The 13,924-nt window shown below is 35.6% G+C and overlaps 1 protein-coding gene across 4 annotated transcripts in view; it reads left to right on the plus strand.

Annotated features, from left to right (window-relative positions):
- LOC144960882 (uncharacterized) overlaps positions 1–13,924 on the plus strand; it is a 265,062-nt gene that overhangs the window by 144,663 nt on the left and 106,475 nt on the right. For 2 of the 4 annotated variants that reach the window (XM_078894282.1, XM_078894287.1), the window contains exon 2: positions 2,157–2,917. The exons of the other annotated variants lie outside the window; for them this stretch is intronic. In XM_078894282.1, coding sequence (XP_078750408.1) covers positions 2,433–2,917 — 485 coding nt within the window. In that variant the 5' untranslated portion in view covers positions 2,157–2,432. The remainder of the gene's footprint in view (positions 1–2,156; positions 2,918–13,924) is intronic. 4 annotated transcript variants of the gene reach the window in all.

A 13,924-nucleotide genomic window follows, 5' to 3' on the forward strand; every position in this document is an offset into this window, starting at 1 on the left:
TAGAAGTCTCAGGTTTAAGATTTTTGTCATATTATTATGATCATTTTGATTATCTATCAATAGGGAAAAATCCAAAGTTTTTCGTAGGTTTTTAAGGCAATATTAGAATGGCCAAATCAATATGTTATCTATCTGTGCTTTTTGAATTGATTGGATTAAAATGGCTGTGAACGATGGCATTAATTAAGTTATTTTACGGCCCTGTGTTCACACATATAGAATAACAAGTCTCATTCGAGCCCCCAGATTTCTATCAGCTTCATCAGATCTTAACGCCAGTGTGAACTTTGACAAAGAAAGTTTAAAAAAAAGAAAAGAAAACGAGTTAATGTTCAATACTATCAATATTGATTTGTGACACGTGATAAGAATGGAATGTCAATCACGTGATCACTGGATTTCCCACCCACCGTTCAAGACAACCCTTCTAAATGGCATCCATCCACTCACCGTTCCAGTCATTCAACCCCCTTTTGTGGCAAAAAATGAATTTATTTCAAAATTAATAATTCATCTAATCGTTGATGCGGTAAAAACTGCAAACCTAATAGTAATCACCAAGAAAATAGTTTTAGCGATGTGACACTGGTTTCATTGAAGCTTTAGTCTCAATGCATTTACTCGTCTCATCCTGAAAAATGTTCAGTGTTGAGATTTAGATAGAATGGAATTCTGCCACTAAAGGGTTATCCACCCATCTCTTCCATCGATTTCCGGTCCATTTAGTGTGGAAACAGCGCGTGACTGACATGGAGTTATCAGCATCCCTACAGTAACCAATCCAATATGGATTCTTCCATTAACCAGTTAACCGCCAAACTCTGGAAAGACAGGACATGTATTTAAAAATTTGGCCAGAAAAACTCGCCCTTCAAATATCGATCGATTTAAATGACCCTCATCTTGGCAAAACTCTCAAACCTGGGACCTCGAGGTTCCAGGTTTGAGAGTTTTTGCCAAGATGAGGGTCATTTAAATCGATCGATATTTGAAAGACGAGTTTTCTGGCAAAATTTATAAATACGTGTCGTGTTTTTCCAGAGTACGGCAGTTAACTGGTTAAAACATGGCACTTCCTCATCCATTACCTTACATTAGAGCTCCTACCAAATAATATTACATTAGGGATTCCGCTAGTAAGATTTGAGATCATATGATTTTCAATTTTTTTCAATGTGTATTATCAACTTGCTGACCACAAAAATAATGTACACAAAAGGGATATAATAGATTCAAAATAAAATTAAACACCAAACAGGAATGTCATTAGTTTTTATAGTCCACAGATTCCAGTAGCTGCTTAGCAAACTTACTGACCGTAAAGTGCGTGGGTATAGTGTTTCTCCTATATTTTATATTAGTTTGTTATGTCATTGTTTGTAGAGCACTCGCTTCAAAGGGATCGGAGCAGTCGATTTTTTTTTCTGACTCCCCTTTGTCTACCCACCAATGATTGGGACGCTGGGTCTGTTTGATCTGACGGAAAGAACTTTGCGATAGAGTTGTATCCAAAGTGTAGCGAGAAATTGCTATTTTCCGTTTCACGCTGAAGAAACCGGGATAAACTCCGACTCCGTGGGCCTTATGGCTCTGCGGGACAACTTTATGTAAATGTTTTGGTCAGGTTGTTTTTCTTTCTGCTTTTATACCTACACTTTTTTTAAAATACTTTATATATAGCTTTTTTCTATAATCTTCTTACCATTATCTGATATCTTGTATAAAAGTGTGTCTGTATGCGTGTATGCATGTGCGCGGGTGAGCGAGTGTGTGTATGGGAGTATATTTTATTGAGTTGCCTGCGTGCATATGATGCACCTTTTCACCCATGTGTATACGTTATCCTAAAAAAATCCCATAAATACGATTTCGATTAGTCATTTCTCCCGTGCGAATCACGAAATATTGATCAACCGTCCCCATTATCCCGAAGAAGAATGCTTGCTTCTTTCTGTTCTGCTGGTCGTAATTTTATGTAGTCAAGCGTGAGAAACAAAAATAGGCTGTTCGCTATGTGTTTGAATAGGTATAAAGATTAAACATTGTGATTACGGATTGTGGCGGTGATTGTTATTTAAGTGTTAATCCTATTTTCTTCTTAGATATTTCATTCATATGATAATTCAATTTACATTGACTTTCTCCTTTTCAATCAGTTTTAAACAGAGAATTTGTATAGTGACAAGAAACTTTATGGTGGATTATAAGTAAATATTAATTTCGAGATGTGACTTTGAAACTTATAAGACGACATACATAGAGCATGTTTTTAAAAAAGATATTACTAATTAAAAAAAGAATCAAATAATTGTAAACTGTTTTAAACAAAATTGATGATTTAAGAAAAACAAGTTCCTTTGACGTTTGTCATTGACTTTACCTCAAGATGATAAAGTGACAATGTCGGATTGCATCTGAGAGTAATACTCATAATGGCGATGGAGGTACTTTCAGTTAATTCCGGTGGAAGTTTTCTGGATTCACCAGGGGTCTTCTCTGGAGGTGGTCAGAGAACGAATGTTGTTCCACCAAATGGATTTGACACAAGTGTTCGGCGAACTCCTATTACGACAACCCTGGACTTTAACACCACAACACATGATGACCACGACCTGGATACGATTTCATCAGCGACACCTTTCATAACTACGCCGCACTCACTGGATGCCACTCCCGATTCTGGCATTTCCGGTCTTGCATGTGGCAGCACTAGGTCCAAAAGTCCCGATATCTTGGACGTGACGGGCTGTTCGTCTATGACACGCTCCTCGTCAACCGGAAGTGGAAATGATATCAACTCAAGGGGAGGTTCTGGCCGGAAACGAAAAACAGTGACAATTGACGAATCTCAGACCTCTGTGGTAATGATCTCCCCTGATGACCTATTTAACACTTACTCCAAGGCTTACAGCCCGAGGTAAGCATCAATATTTTTTAAAGATATCATAATGGGCCAAAATCATAAAATATATTGCTTTCTAATTAACTCTTTATGTATTTGAGGCTGTGACAAAAATTTGATTTGATAAACGTCGTAGGTATTGAATAAAATTGTAAATTTAGATGCTTTTATTTTAAATACCATTTTGTCAATTTATTCCTATTAATTTGAATTTCGGTTTAAACGATATCAAGTGCGATTTTGAAACACTTTGATTATTTGAATATTTGAATAAATTGACGATTGTAGTTGTAGGGTTGTCTTAAGATCCAAAATGCTCGTGGAACAGTAGTTTATCCCACTCTTGATAACGTTAGCACCAAACTAAAAATTGTTAACAATTTTCTGAATAGAATCTAGTATATCACGAAGTACTTTCTACCCAATCTCCTTGACCATGCATTGTTGATGTAAGGGCTGAACAATACTTGTAGATCGAGTGCTCTATCAAATAATTGAGCTCTCGGGACTCCACTAATATGAACTTTTGTGACAGGACAATTTCCGAGACAGTTCTGAAGTTTTTAATTTGGAATTGTTTTGGGTTTGTTTGTTTTCTTTTTCAATCAAACGTTGCATTCTTTCTCAAGCTATGGTTTTAAACATCCATATCGCCTTAATCTCTCATCACTTCTCGCATTTAACGACCACCTTTTACCATACCTTTATGACACATGCGTATGCATGGACAGCTCAGGAATGGAATTGGTTATCAAGTGTACTCGTCTGGAAATCGATTCATGGAGATTATTAGTAGTAAAATGGCAAAATCACTTTTTCACTTTTGGCCATTACATTTTTACTTTAAAATATCCGCTTATAAAGATAACCACTCACTTGTCACAAATTTCTAAACCTGAGACTTCTAGCAGGACTCAGTTACTAATAATGGGTGACAACTTAGGGGTCATTAATAATATTAGTTCATTGATATTTCAAATAAAAGTTTTTGGTTTTTGGTTTTTGCCATATTGGACAAAGGAATTTTGTCACTGGGAGCGGTGAACTCATCTGTAAATCGATCATGGAGATAATTGTCAATACAAGGGTCTCTTGTTTGAATTAGGCGCTCATATTGCTGAATAAAAAGGCCATTGAGAGAAAGAGAATAATTGGCAATCGTCTGGATTATAGGCCTGATCATGATAATTATCGCTATATAACATGAAAGGAAAATTGTCGAATACAATGCTAAGACAACAAAAAAATGTTCTCTTTTTAAAGCCGTTTTTAATATCATGATGGCTGAGTCAGTAGAATTCTTGGTTCCCGCGGACTGGTTCGAATTCGCGTTGAGTTGGGCTTTGTTTTTCTTTCTTCTGATCTCACGTGATTTCAATAATGTTGTTTAGTTGGATGTAAAGAAATAAATAGGTAAATGAATGAATAATTTGATGAATAAATGAATAAAGGAATAAATAAATGAATACATGAATTAATTAATTAGATAATTAATTTAAAAAACAATAGTTTTATAAAGTATCCATATGGATTCAACGTGGATTCTCTCAGCAAATCCCATGGAACTAAATTTCCATTTCAGACAGCTCGAGTCGCCTGTTAGACATCATTGGTATAATATCTGTTTTAAAATGTTTGTTATCTCGAATAACGTAATCACACCTGAGTTACTTTGTTACAGCCTCAAATATATATTATTTGTTTTCTAAAAAAATTCTTAAAGTGTATTTATTATCCAATCCTTCGTTTGTAATTTTGAAACTAAGTAAATCTCACACATGTAGATCTTTTTGTATGCACTTTAATTCTATTCTAAACATTTTTGATCATTATGTTAACTAATCCTTGATATATTCCTATGCTTAAAGAGGATATTCATACGGTGCTATAATATTATAACATCCATTTTATACTAATTTCTAACGACTGGGTTGGTGACACAGGTCATATAATTCTAAACTCAATTAACATTTTATCAAAGCAATGATATACTAATTTCAAATGTTAAACATTGTTAAAATTTGACTTCTATTCTACTTAAAGGTAATTATAATTCAGTATTGATTATATATTCACTTAAATTGTCATAATTATTATATTCTGTATTCTTTTTTACCCAAAAATATTTTATAATTCTACATCAATATATTCACAATAAAACAGATTGTTTCTTAAACAAAGAATGCCCCCCCCCCCTCTCTCTCTCTCTCTCTCTCTCTCTCTCTCTCTCTCTCTCTCTCTCTCTCTCTCTCTCTCTCTCTCTCTCTCTCGTTCCCCCAAATATCGACTCACAAATCCAATAAATAAAACAACCCACCAAAATCTTATTTACAAAAATGTGACCTATCGAGTCTATCTGCTCTTGAGAGAGGCCATAATCCTGCTAGATCCCAGCGTGTCGAAGTCCGATGCTCATGAGTGGCAACGACTTATTGTATATAGCTAGATAGAATGAAGCTGACGTCACTCGGGCCTTTGTTATTGTTTTTTTTTTGTTTTTTGTTTTTTTTTTTTGGCCATCCACGTATATGAGAAATTCTCACTTAAATGTATTATCCAGACTATATATAAAATTCCATGGTTACACAAATTTTTGTCCGTTATACTTCCGGATGGCAATGTTGTGAGGTTCTTAGCCTAGCCCACACGATATATACCCTGGATTAAGCACGCTCTTGGGAGAGGCTTAAAAAAGCGTGCCCGATCCCGGCGTGCCGAAGTCCGATGCTCATGAGAGGCAACGATTAATTGTATAGGGAATGAGATTAGCGGAAGAGTAGCGTCCCTTGATTGGACGTCACCCATAGTCTGTGACGTCACCGGCGGAAAAGTTATTAGAGAGAGAACGTCATGTTGGTTGTGCGCATGCGTCTCTCGTCCTCGCGACTATGGGTGACGTCTCATCAAGGGACGCTACTCTTCCGCTAATCTCATTCCCTATATAGATACAATTCAGTCACTCAGTTTCTGCGTGCCCTATTGCAGAGCGTGCTGCTGGAATTCGGCTTGCTGGAATCCAGTGAGTACAGAATGATTTTTTTTTAATTGAGTAAAGTCTAAATAGATTGAACTAAGAAATGTGACCCATCGGCTCAAACCGGTATTGTGTTGGGTTGCTAAAGTTTTAATTTCTGGTCAAAAAGAATGAGACTTGGGTTACGATGTTATGTTTTACTTACTTAATCACTCACTCAATCCTCTCCGCGCCAGCGTGTGCTTGAGGTAAGAAATAGCAAGTAATAGCGAGTGTTCTCGGTCTTTCGCTTTTACTTCTCTCTGTACAGTTCTTCTCCAGGCTCCCTTATGTATCTCTCGGTTCCTTTTTCCTTGTTGAGTCCAGTATGCATGCGATGCAACAAGTACAAGTATACTTTATTTTAAGAGTTTGGTTATCAATGCTTAAACTGACGATAACTACATTTTTTTTTTTACATTTCTGGATGTCAAACTTTCACATCCTTCTTTTGAAATCTGGTTCATTCAAGCATGAATAATACTGTTTAGATGCGATGTGTCACAAATGTGAATTATGATTAAACTAAAATCTACTTCTAATCCCGTCTTACGTTAAAATTCTCGTTTTACTCGTCTGGTGTATTTATATTTACCGACTTCAACAGTGATTTTTAAAGAATACTGTACCACTGGGGTGTAATAATACAGTTCTTGACCTATCTATATTATTGCGTATGTTGTGACCTCGGAGAAGGCTCTCTCAAGGATGGGCCATCCTCTTGGTCCGAACATCCAGTAAAGGTAAAAAACAAACGAACAATAAAACAAGGCTACGAATTAAACACTCTCCTCAAGATGCATGTAATTTAAAACAAATATTATAGTTGAGCTTAAAGTTCCCTTTTAGGCATCGGGTTCACTCTAACATAAAACCGTTTTGAGATCATTGGTCACATATTCTGGTGTCGCCGTTCTCTGACAGAATGTTTTAAACAAATATTTTCTCACATTTTAACCATAAAACGTATATTTCAAACACTGATCGATTAAAATCACCCTAAACCTTATTTAAACATTCTCAAATCTGCGGAGAGGTCAAAAAGTCTCAGCTTTGATATTTTTTAGAAAGGTGGGCGGTGAATTTAATTTGTCGATATTTGATGTTCTAAACGTTTTCTGGTCAAAGTTGGGAAAGAATTGTGTTTTGTCAAGTGTTGTGTACGGCTACTAACTGTACTCTGAAAAAAAAAAACACATTTCAAAAATTTTGGTAAAATAACTCATCCTTCAAATATCGAACTGTTAAAATGATTCACATCTTGTCAAAAACTTTCAAACTTTGAAATCCTTGTTTGATTGTTTTGATTTGTTTTGTTTTTGTTTTTGTTTTTGTTTCTGACAGGGTGAGAGTCGTTTTAATCGATCGATATTTTCAAGGACGAGATTTCTGACGAATATGATTGAAAATGTGTATTTTCAGTGTATGGTAGTAAAGTGTAGCACATCCATCAAACGTATTCAACTGTCCAGTATTGACATAATCTGTCCACGACATTCGATCTACATGTTTTGTCTGACCAGCCCAGAATAAATCAGTCATCTATCCCTCTCCTCCACCACACCCTCTTACCTAAACGTGTCACCTCTCTCTCTCTCTCTCTCTCTCTCTCTCTCTCTCTCTCTCTCTCTCTCTCTCTCTCTCTCTCTGTCTGTCTGTCTGCTCTCTCTCTCTCTCATTCTCTCTCTCTCCCTCTTTCTTTCTACTATCGATCTATCTATTTATCTATCCATTTATCTATCTATCTATCTATCTATCTATCTATCTATCTATCTATCTATCTATCTATCTATCTAACTAACTACCTATCTCTTTCTCTTACACACTCACACACACACACACACACACACAAACTCTCTCTCTTTCTCTCTCTCTCTCTCTCTCTCTCTCTCTCTCTCTCTCTCTCTCTCTCCCCCTCTCTCTCTCTCTCTCTCTCTCTCTCTTTTTTTTTCTTTTTTTTTCTTTTTTCTTTCTTTTCTTTCTCTTCATCTCATTTTACAGCCACCCCTTTCTCCTTCTTCCACTCACCCACTCACTCACTTTCTCTCCCTCCCCCTCTTTCTATCGATCCTGTTCGCTCTTTCCTTCATCCCCTTCTCTCTCTCTCTCTCTCTCTCTCTCTCTCTCTCTCTCTCTCTCTCTCTCTCTCTCTCTCTCTCTCTCTCTCTCTCTCTCTCTCTCTCTCTTATCTCCCCTTTCTTTCTGCATTTCCTATCCCCACCCTTATCACGACCTAACACCACCTTTATCCATCCATCAAGATTACCCCTGTGCCTCAGCACTTGTCAATCTCTTCACTTTTTTCCATTTCCTTGAATAAATCGGATTTTCCCTTTTTCTATTTCTATTTTTAGACTTCATAAAAGGAGTTAAGTAGTCTTGGGGGAGATTAGATTGAATTTATCGGGAAGTCATTCAGAATAATAACCTAGTATTTCTCTCACTCTCAACCGCGCGGAGTAAACAGTGGGTCTGTCTTCTTGCTTCTCTTATTTTTAACCCTTTCTAGTTGGATTCGCAAACATACATACACAGACACACACATTTTTTGAGTGACCTTTTCTCTCTATCAAATTATAGTTTTATGTGGTGTGTAATCATGTTGGCAATATAACGAGAGCATTCGAAGAATGACTAGTAGATTGTTTACACGAAATTTAAAAAAAAAATTGAGCTTTTATATAGCACTATATCAACTAAACGTGCTCAAAGTGCTTTACAAGGGGTCCCTGGCCAACACTTAACATGTCGGACGAGACATGACGCCTGTAAGGCGATAGTACATTAGTTTTCGGACAGAGACAACGCTGTTAACGGCCAGGTACTCATTTTACACCTGAGTATGGTGAGAGAATGTGAGTAAAGAATCTTTTCCAAGGACTCAACTATGCGCCGAGCGAGGCTCGAACCCAGGACCTTCCGATCCGAAAGCGAGTGTGATACCACTAGACCACAATATAGTTGCACATATATTATTTCCTCTTATTGTAGTTCATTCTCAACAAGGAAGTCGTTTCCTTTTCTCGGGCTAGCTCAATATAATAGATTTTAATGTCAAAAGTCAACCGAAATCATTTGTTAGGAATTCAAATTGATGACAGATGACAATATATTGATCCATCAAGTTTAAATCCATAGGATTAAATGCCTACGTCACGGAATCGTGGGATGGGGTAATAAGTAATATGTACTTGGAATCGGAAACTTGTAGATAATTGAGTCGTGTTTATCTCTATTGTCTCAGATACAGGCAAAATGATGACAGTAGTGTTTGGTTAACCCACGCACTCGTTCCCATCAGTGGTGTGCTGAATGTTGTAAAATCGTTAAATTGGACGACTCCCTGTTTATTTGTTTGTTTTTTTTTTTTTGTTTTTTGGTGTTTTTATTTTTTGGGTTTTTTTTCTTGGGGAGGGGGGGGGGGGTTGTTGTTTGGCTGATTTTTTTCTGTTTTTGTTTGTTTAGTTTTTTGGGTGGTCTTTTGGGGTTTTTTGTTGTTGTTTTTTTTTTTGTTTTTTTTTTTTGGGGGGGGGGGGTTGTTTTTTTTTAGAGTTGAGAGGGAGGGGGGGGGGGGGCATCTTGGTATCTGTCACATAAACTTATCTTGTTGTTATACCATTGTTGGTATGCATGTTATAGATCAATAGGAAGTTCCAAATATCCAAGCATTACTTTTAATATTATGATGGTGTGGGTATTATCCATTAAATCGTTGTAAACAAGCGAATTAGTTTGTTTTAGGTGATGAAGCGCGTTCATAATTTAACAATGAAATATTATGCTGTGTGTATTTAAAGTTCCTTGATGATTTTTGAAAGATGCACAAATATGGCGAGCACCTGATATCAAATGAGCTGTTATAATTTATTTAATTTTTAAAAATGTTTCACCCCATCTGTATATCAGTTCGCTTTTAAAGTTTCCAATAAGGTCATAATAAATTAATGCATGTTCTATGCGGTTTATACGTCTTTCGTAATTAATGATTTATAGGCATATGATGATATCTCAAGCCTGTTAGTTAAATGCAGAATGGAGGTGACATAATCGATTACTTGTAAACAAAATCTAACTATAATTTTGCAAATTAGGATCGAATTATTTAAAATTCCACTGTTTAGAAGTGTGGCATTTAGTAACGATTACCTGTAAATAATGGTAATCATATTGCAACTCAAGATCCGATCGCTATTTGAATTAGAAAACACAACACTCCTTTTGTCTTATGTAATCGGGAGAACATCCCAAAACGAAGGACCATTTCGTTAATGGATATTAATAGGTACGCAACTGTTTATTCAAAAACACATTTTAAAAAATCTGTTTTGTCTAAGTCCATTAGTGCTGTACTAAAAAAAAACACGCACATTCTGCCGTTTTATTAAAGAACACAGTATGTGCTATTTGGTTAACATTGCATATAGGTACTGTGTTTTTTAAATTAACGGCAGTATTTTAAATATTTTGACCAGAAAACTCGCCTTTCAAACATTGATCGATTAAAAAAATTGATAGATCGATAGTTGAAGGACGATTTAATCTGGCCAATTTTTTTAATGTGATTTTTTTTCAGAATACGACAGAGCAAAGCTGTAGGTTATGACAGAGATAGTCAATTATTGTTTTCATGAACATTTCATGTTTCGACCTTTAATGGTGATATATTGTATTTCTCTTTAAACAGTCGTTTCTCTCATTATTCATTTGGTTGTTATGCCAATTAGCGCTAGGGCAAAAAGTCACAGACTACAGCTGAACTCACACGGTGTCAGTTCCAGTTGGAGGCAGTTCTCCGATGAGATTCGATGAAACAGAACGTTTAAATTGACGAGTTCTTGGCATTTTACAAAATATGTGTCAACCTTGTATCTCGTTGATCTTTAAAAGTAAAAAACCCGCAGTAATGCGATTTATTTTCAGTTTAAAATAAGGGGAAAAATAATGATAATGACGATGATGATGATGATGATGATGATGATGATGATGATGATGATGATGATGATGATGATGATGATGAGAGGAAGACGAAGAAGAAGAAGAAGAAGAAGAAGAAGAAGAAGAAGAAGAAGAAGAAGACGAAGAAGATAAAGAAGGAGGAGGAGGAGGAGGAGGAGGTGGATTATTATGATGATGATGATAATGATAATAATAATAATAATAATAATAATAATAATAATAATAATAATAATAATAATAATAATAATAATAAGGGGAAGAAGAAGAGGCACTTACATAGCGACTTGTCCATTCAGAGGATCTACACTAAGAGTAGGCGAGAGGGCAGTGGTAAAAGATGGAAATAATCTGAAAGATGAGTATTAAAGTACTGTGACGAGAACATAATAGGTTATACATATTATTGGAAAGACATTGGTCATAATACAATGCAAACCATAAAAATTATAACGGAGTCAAAAACAACAAGAGCAGGCATTATGGTGGTAGACCGTCGTACAAGGTGTCATAGAATCAAGTTATACCTTGTGACCGTCGGGGCCAGACGAGACTGTGTTTGATCTTAACCTGACAGGACACCTTGCTGGACCAATTTGTCGGGGCTGCCCTTTGATGGCTGTAACATACTGACATACTACAGGGGCTCAATCCAAGGGGCTGTTGTTTTCTTGGTGATGGGTCTCCCCCTCCTTTATAGGCATCTAGCAGAAGAAAGTGACATGGATACGAAATAAAGTAGATTTATAACTTATGTTATTGTTTATGCATATCTTTTGATAATAATAAGAAAAGAAAAGAAATGAGATTGAAAAGCAGCGATCTATATTATTATTATTATGCTCGAGAGCAATTTATGTTGGATTGGGCGTCTTAAGCCTGGGAATGAACGAATTGCTGCTGTAGGTGAATAAATAAATTAGTAAATAAATAAATAACTGCATACATATTCCGCCACCCCTACCAATGACACAGATTGATAATATATATATATATATATATATATATATATATATAATATATATATATATATATATTGATTCAAAAGTATCAGATAGCAGCATTTAGGACAGAACAGCTGTGCTACATGTAAAATTCAATTTACATATTATATGATTTTTTTAAAAAGATAATTTAGTGCTTTGCACTAGAATACCTTTCCGTCAAAAGGGCAGTAAGCAATTTTAACGTTATAGAAATTGGGTTAAATAAACTCCACTGGTTTTTTTTTTTATTTTTTTTTTTTTTTTGTTTTTTTTTTTTGTTTTTTTTTGCTTTGAATGGCTATTTTTTATATGGGGATTTGAACTCACGATATCTCAGTCAAATAACGTATACATGTATTATAGCAAAGCCAAATTATAGTCTCGCACTGGCTTTAAAGTCGTCCAGAGTGTGACGAGCAACCCAAGGAATGAAAAGAACAACAATTTTAACCCTTTCCTTACCACCTACATCAAAATCGTCACATTTGTTACGACACAGTATCTACATTTTTCTTAATCATATTTATTTTGTACATCACAAACTTTGAAGAATGATATTTATTTAATTAATAAGAAGATAAAGTTGTTTTGTAGAGAGCATGTTTGAGTTTAAAAAAATCATTTTTTTCTGCTGGGTAAGCCTGCCATTTTGGGGAAAATACTGAAAATGATCGGTTAGGAAAGAGTTAATACTTCGAGATCAGCTGAGCCGGACTGACTGACTGAATTAAATCGGTTTGGCTAGAAATCCCTTACTTTTCATTTGGATAGATTAAGGTGAACCACAACATGTCTACACATTTTAAACCTGAGATTTCTAAATACTAAACCTTAAGAATCATGACTTGGAGACAGGTTTGGAGTTTTTTTGTTGTTGTTTTTTTGACTAATCGATTAATAAATGAAATAATAAATGAATATGAATATATATATATATATATATATATATATATATATATATATATATATATATATATATATATATATATCGCATTTCCACGGATTATAAATGCTCAATGCGTTTCATAATGTTTTATTTAAAGCAAGATTTAAGTAAAAGTTTTCAGACCCAAAAATTAAGTGTTTTGACATTGTGTTACTGAGATACTGCTGTTATTCATATCGGAGATTTCACTTAAATCCAGACATTATGGTACTTACCCAGAAAAATCGTAAAATTCTCATTTATCCCGCAATTTAGTTAACGAAATCACCATTACTTCACTAATACATGCGCGCACACGCACGCGCGCGCGCATACACACACACGCACACACGCACACACACACACACACACACACACACACACACACACACCAAAGCTTACGAAAACCCCCAGAAAAGTTTACAAACAAAACGTCGGACAATACCCTGAATAATCATTATCAAGACAGTCACTTGAAGAGTGATGAGCTCGAGGAGGGACTGGGTTTGCTATTGACCTGATTTTTTAAACCTTTCAACTTTCTAACTGGTTTTCTTTTTGTTGGAAAAAAACTAACCTTTTTTACAGATTAAAATTAATGAACATTTATACAGCCATGCTTAGTGCGCTTCACTATGTTTTATTCATTCCCCCTGCAGGCCATATGAAACCATATTTCCATTTCATTCAGAACCAGTCGCCAGTAAGACGAGTTGTTGTTTTTTTCTGTACGATCACTCTTACAATATCCGTCACCGCCTGTAGCCAGGTAGTCATTCACACCTGAGTCGAGTGATCGATACGGATGATAATAATATAGCCTAGTAATTAGCTACTCTTTGTAACACTGCGCGGCCACATTGTTTTTCCAAAGTTTTGTAAACAAAGAGCGGTCGACGCCCTACCTGGCCTAATAATCTCGAGTGTATCGAAATTGCTATAAAATTTGCTGGAAGCCAGCAAAACAGTTCTTTCTTTGAGAAGAATGCGGTATTATTTTACAGTTCCATCTGGTAGACAAGACGCCTGTGACTTCACGGACGCGTCATTTGATCACCTTAATGATATATAAAATGTAATAATATCGTCTTTCTTTTCTTGGTATGTATTTTATAAAACAATAGGAAATAATTAGTGGGTTGTTG

The sequence above is a fragment of the Berghia stephanieae genome, chromosome 1 (genome assembly GCF_034508935.2).
Source record: "Berghia stephanieae isolate SIO BIC M18660-M18661 chromosome 1, UCSD_Bste_1.3, whole genome shotgun sequence".
In the NCBI taxonomy this organism is placed as follows: Eukaryota; Metazoa; Mollusca; class Gastropoda; order Nudibranchia; family Aeolidiidae; genus Berghia; species Berghia stephanieae.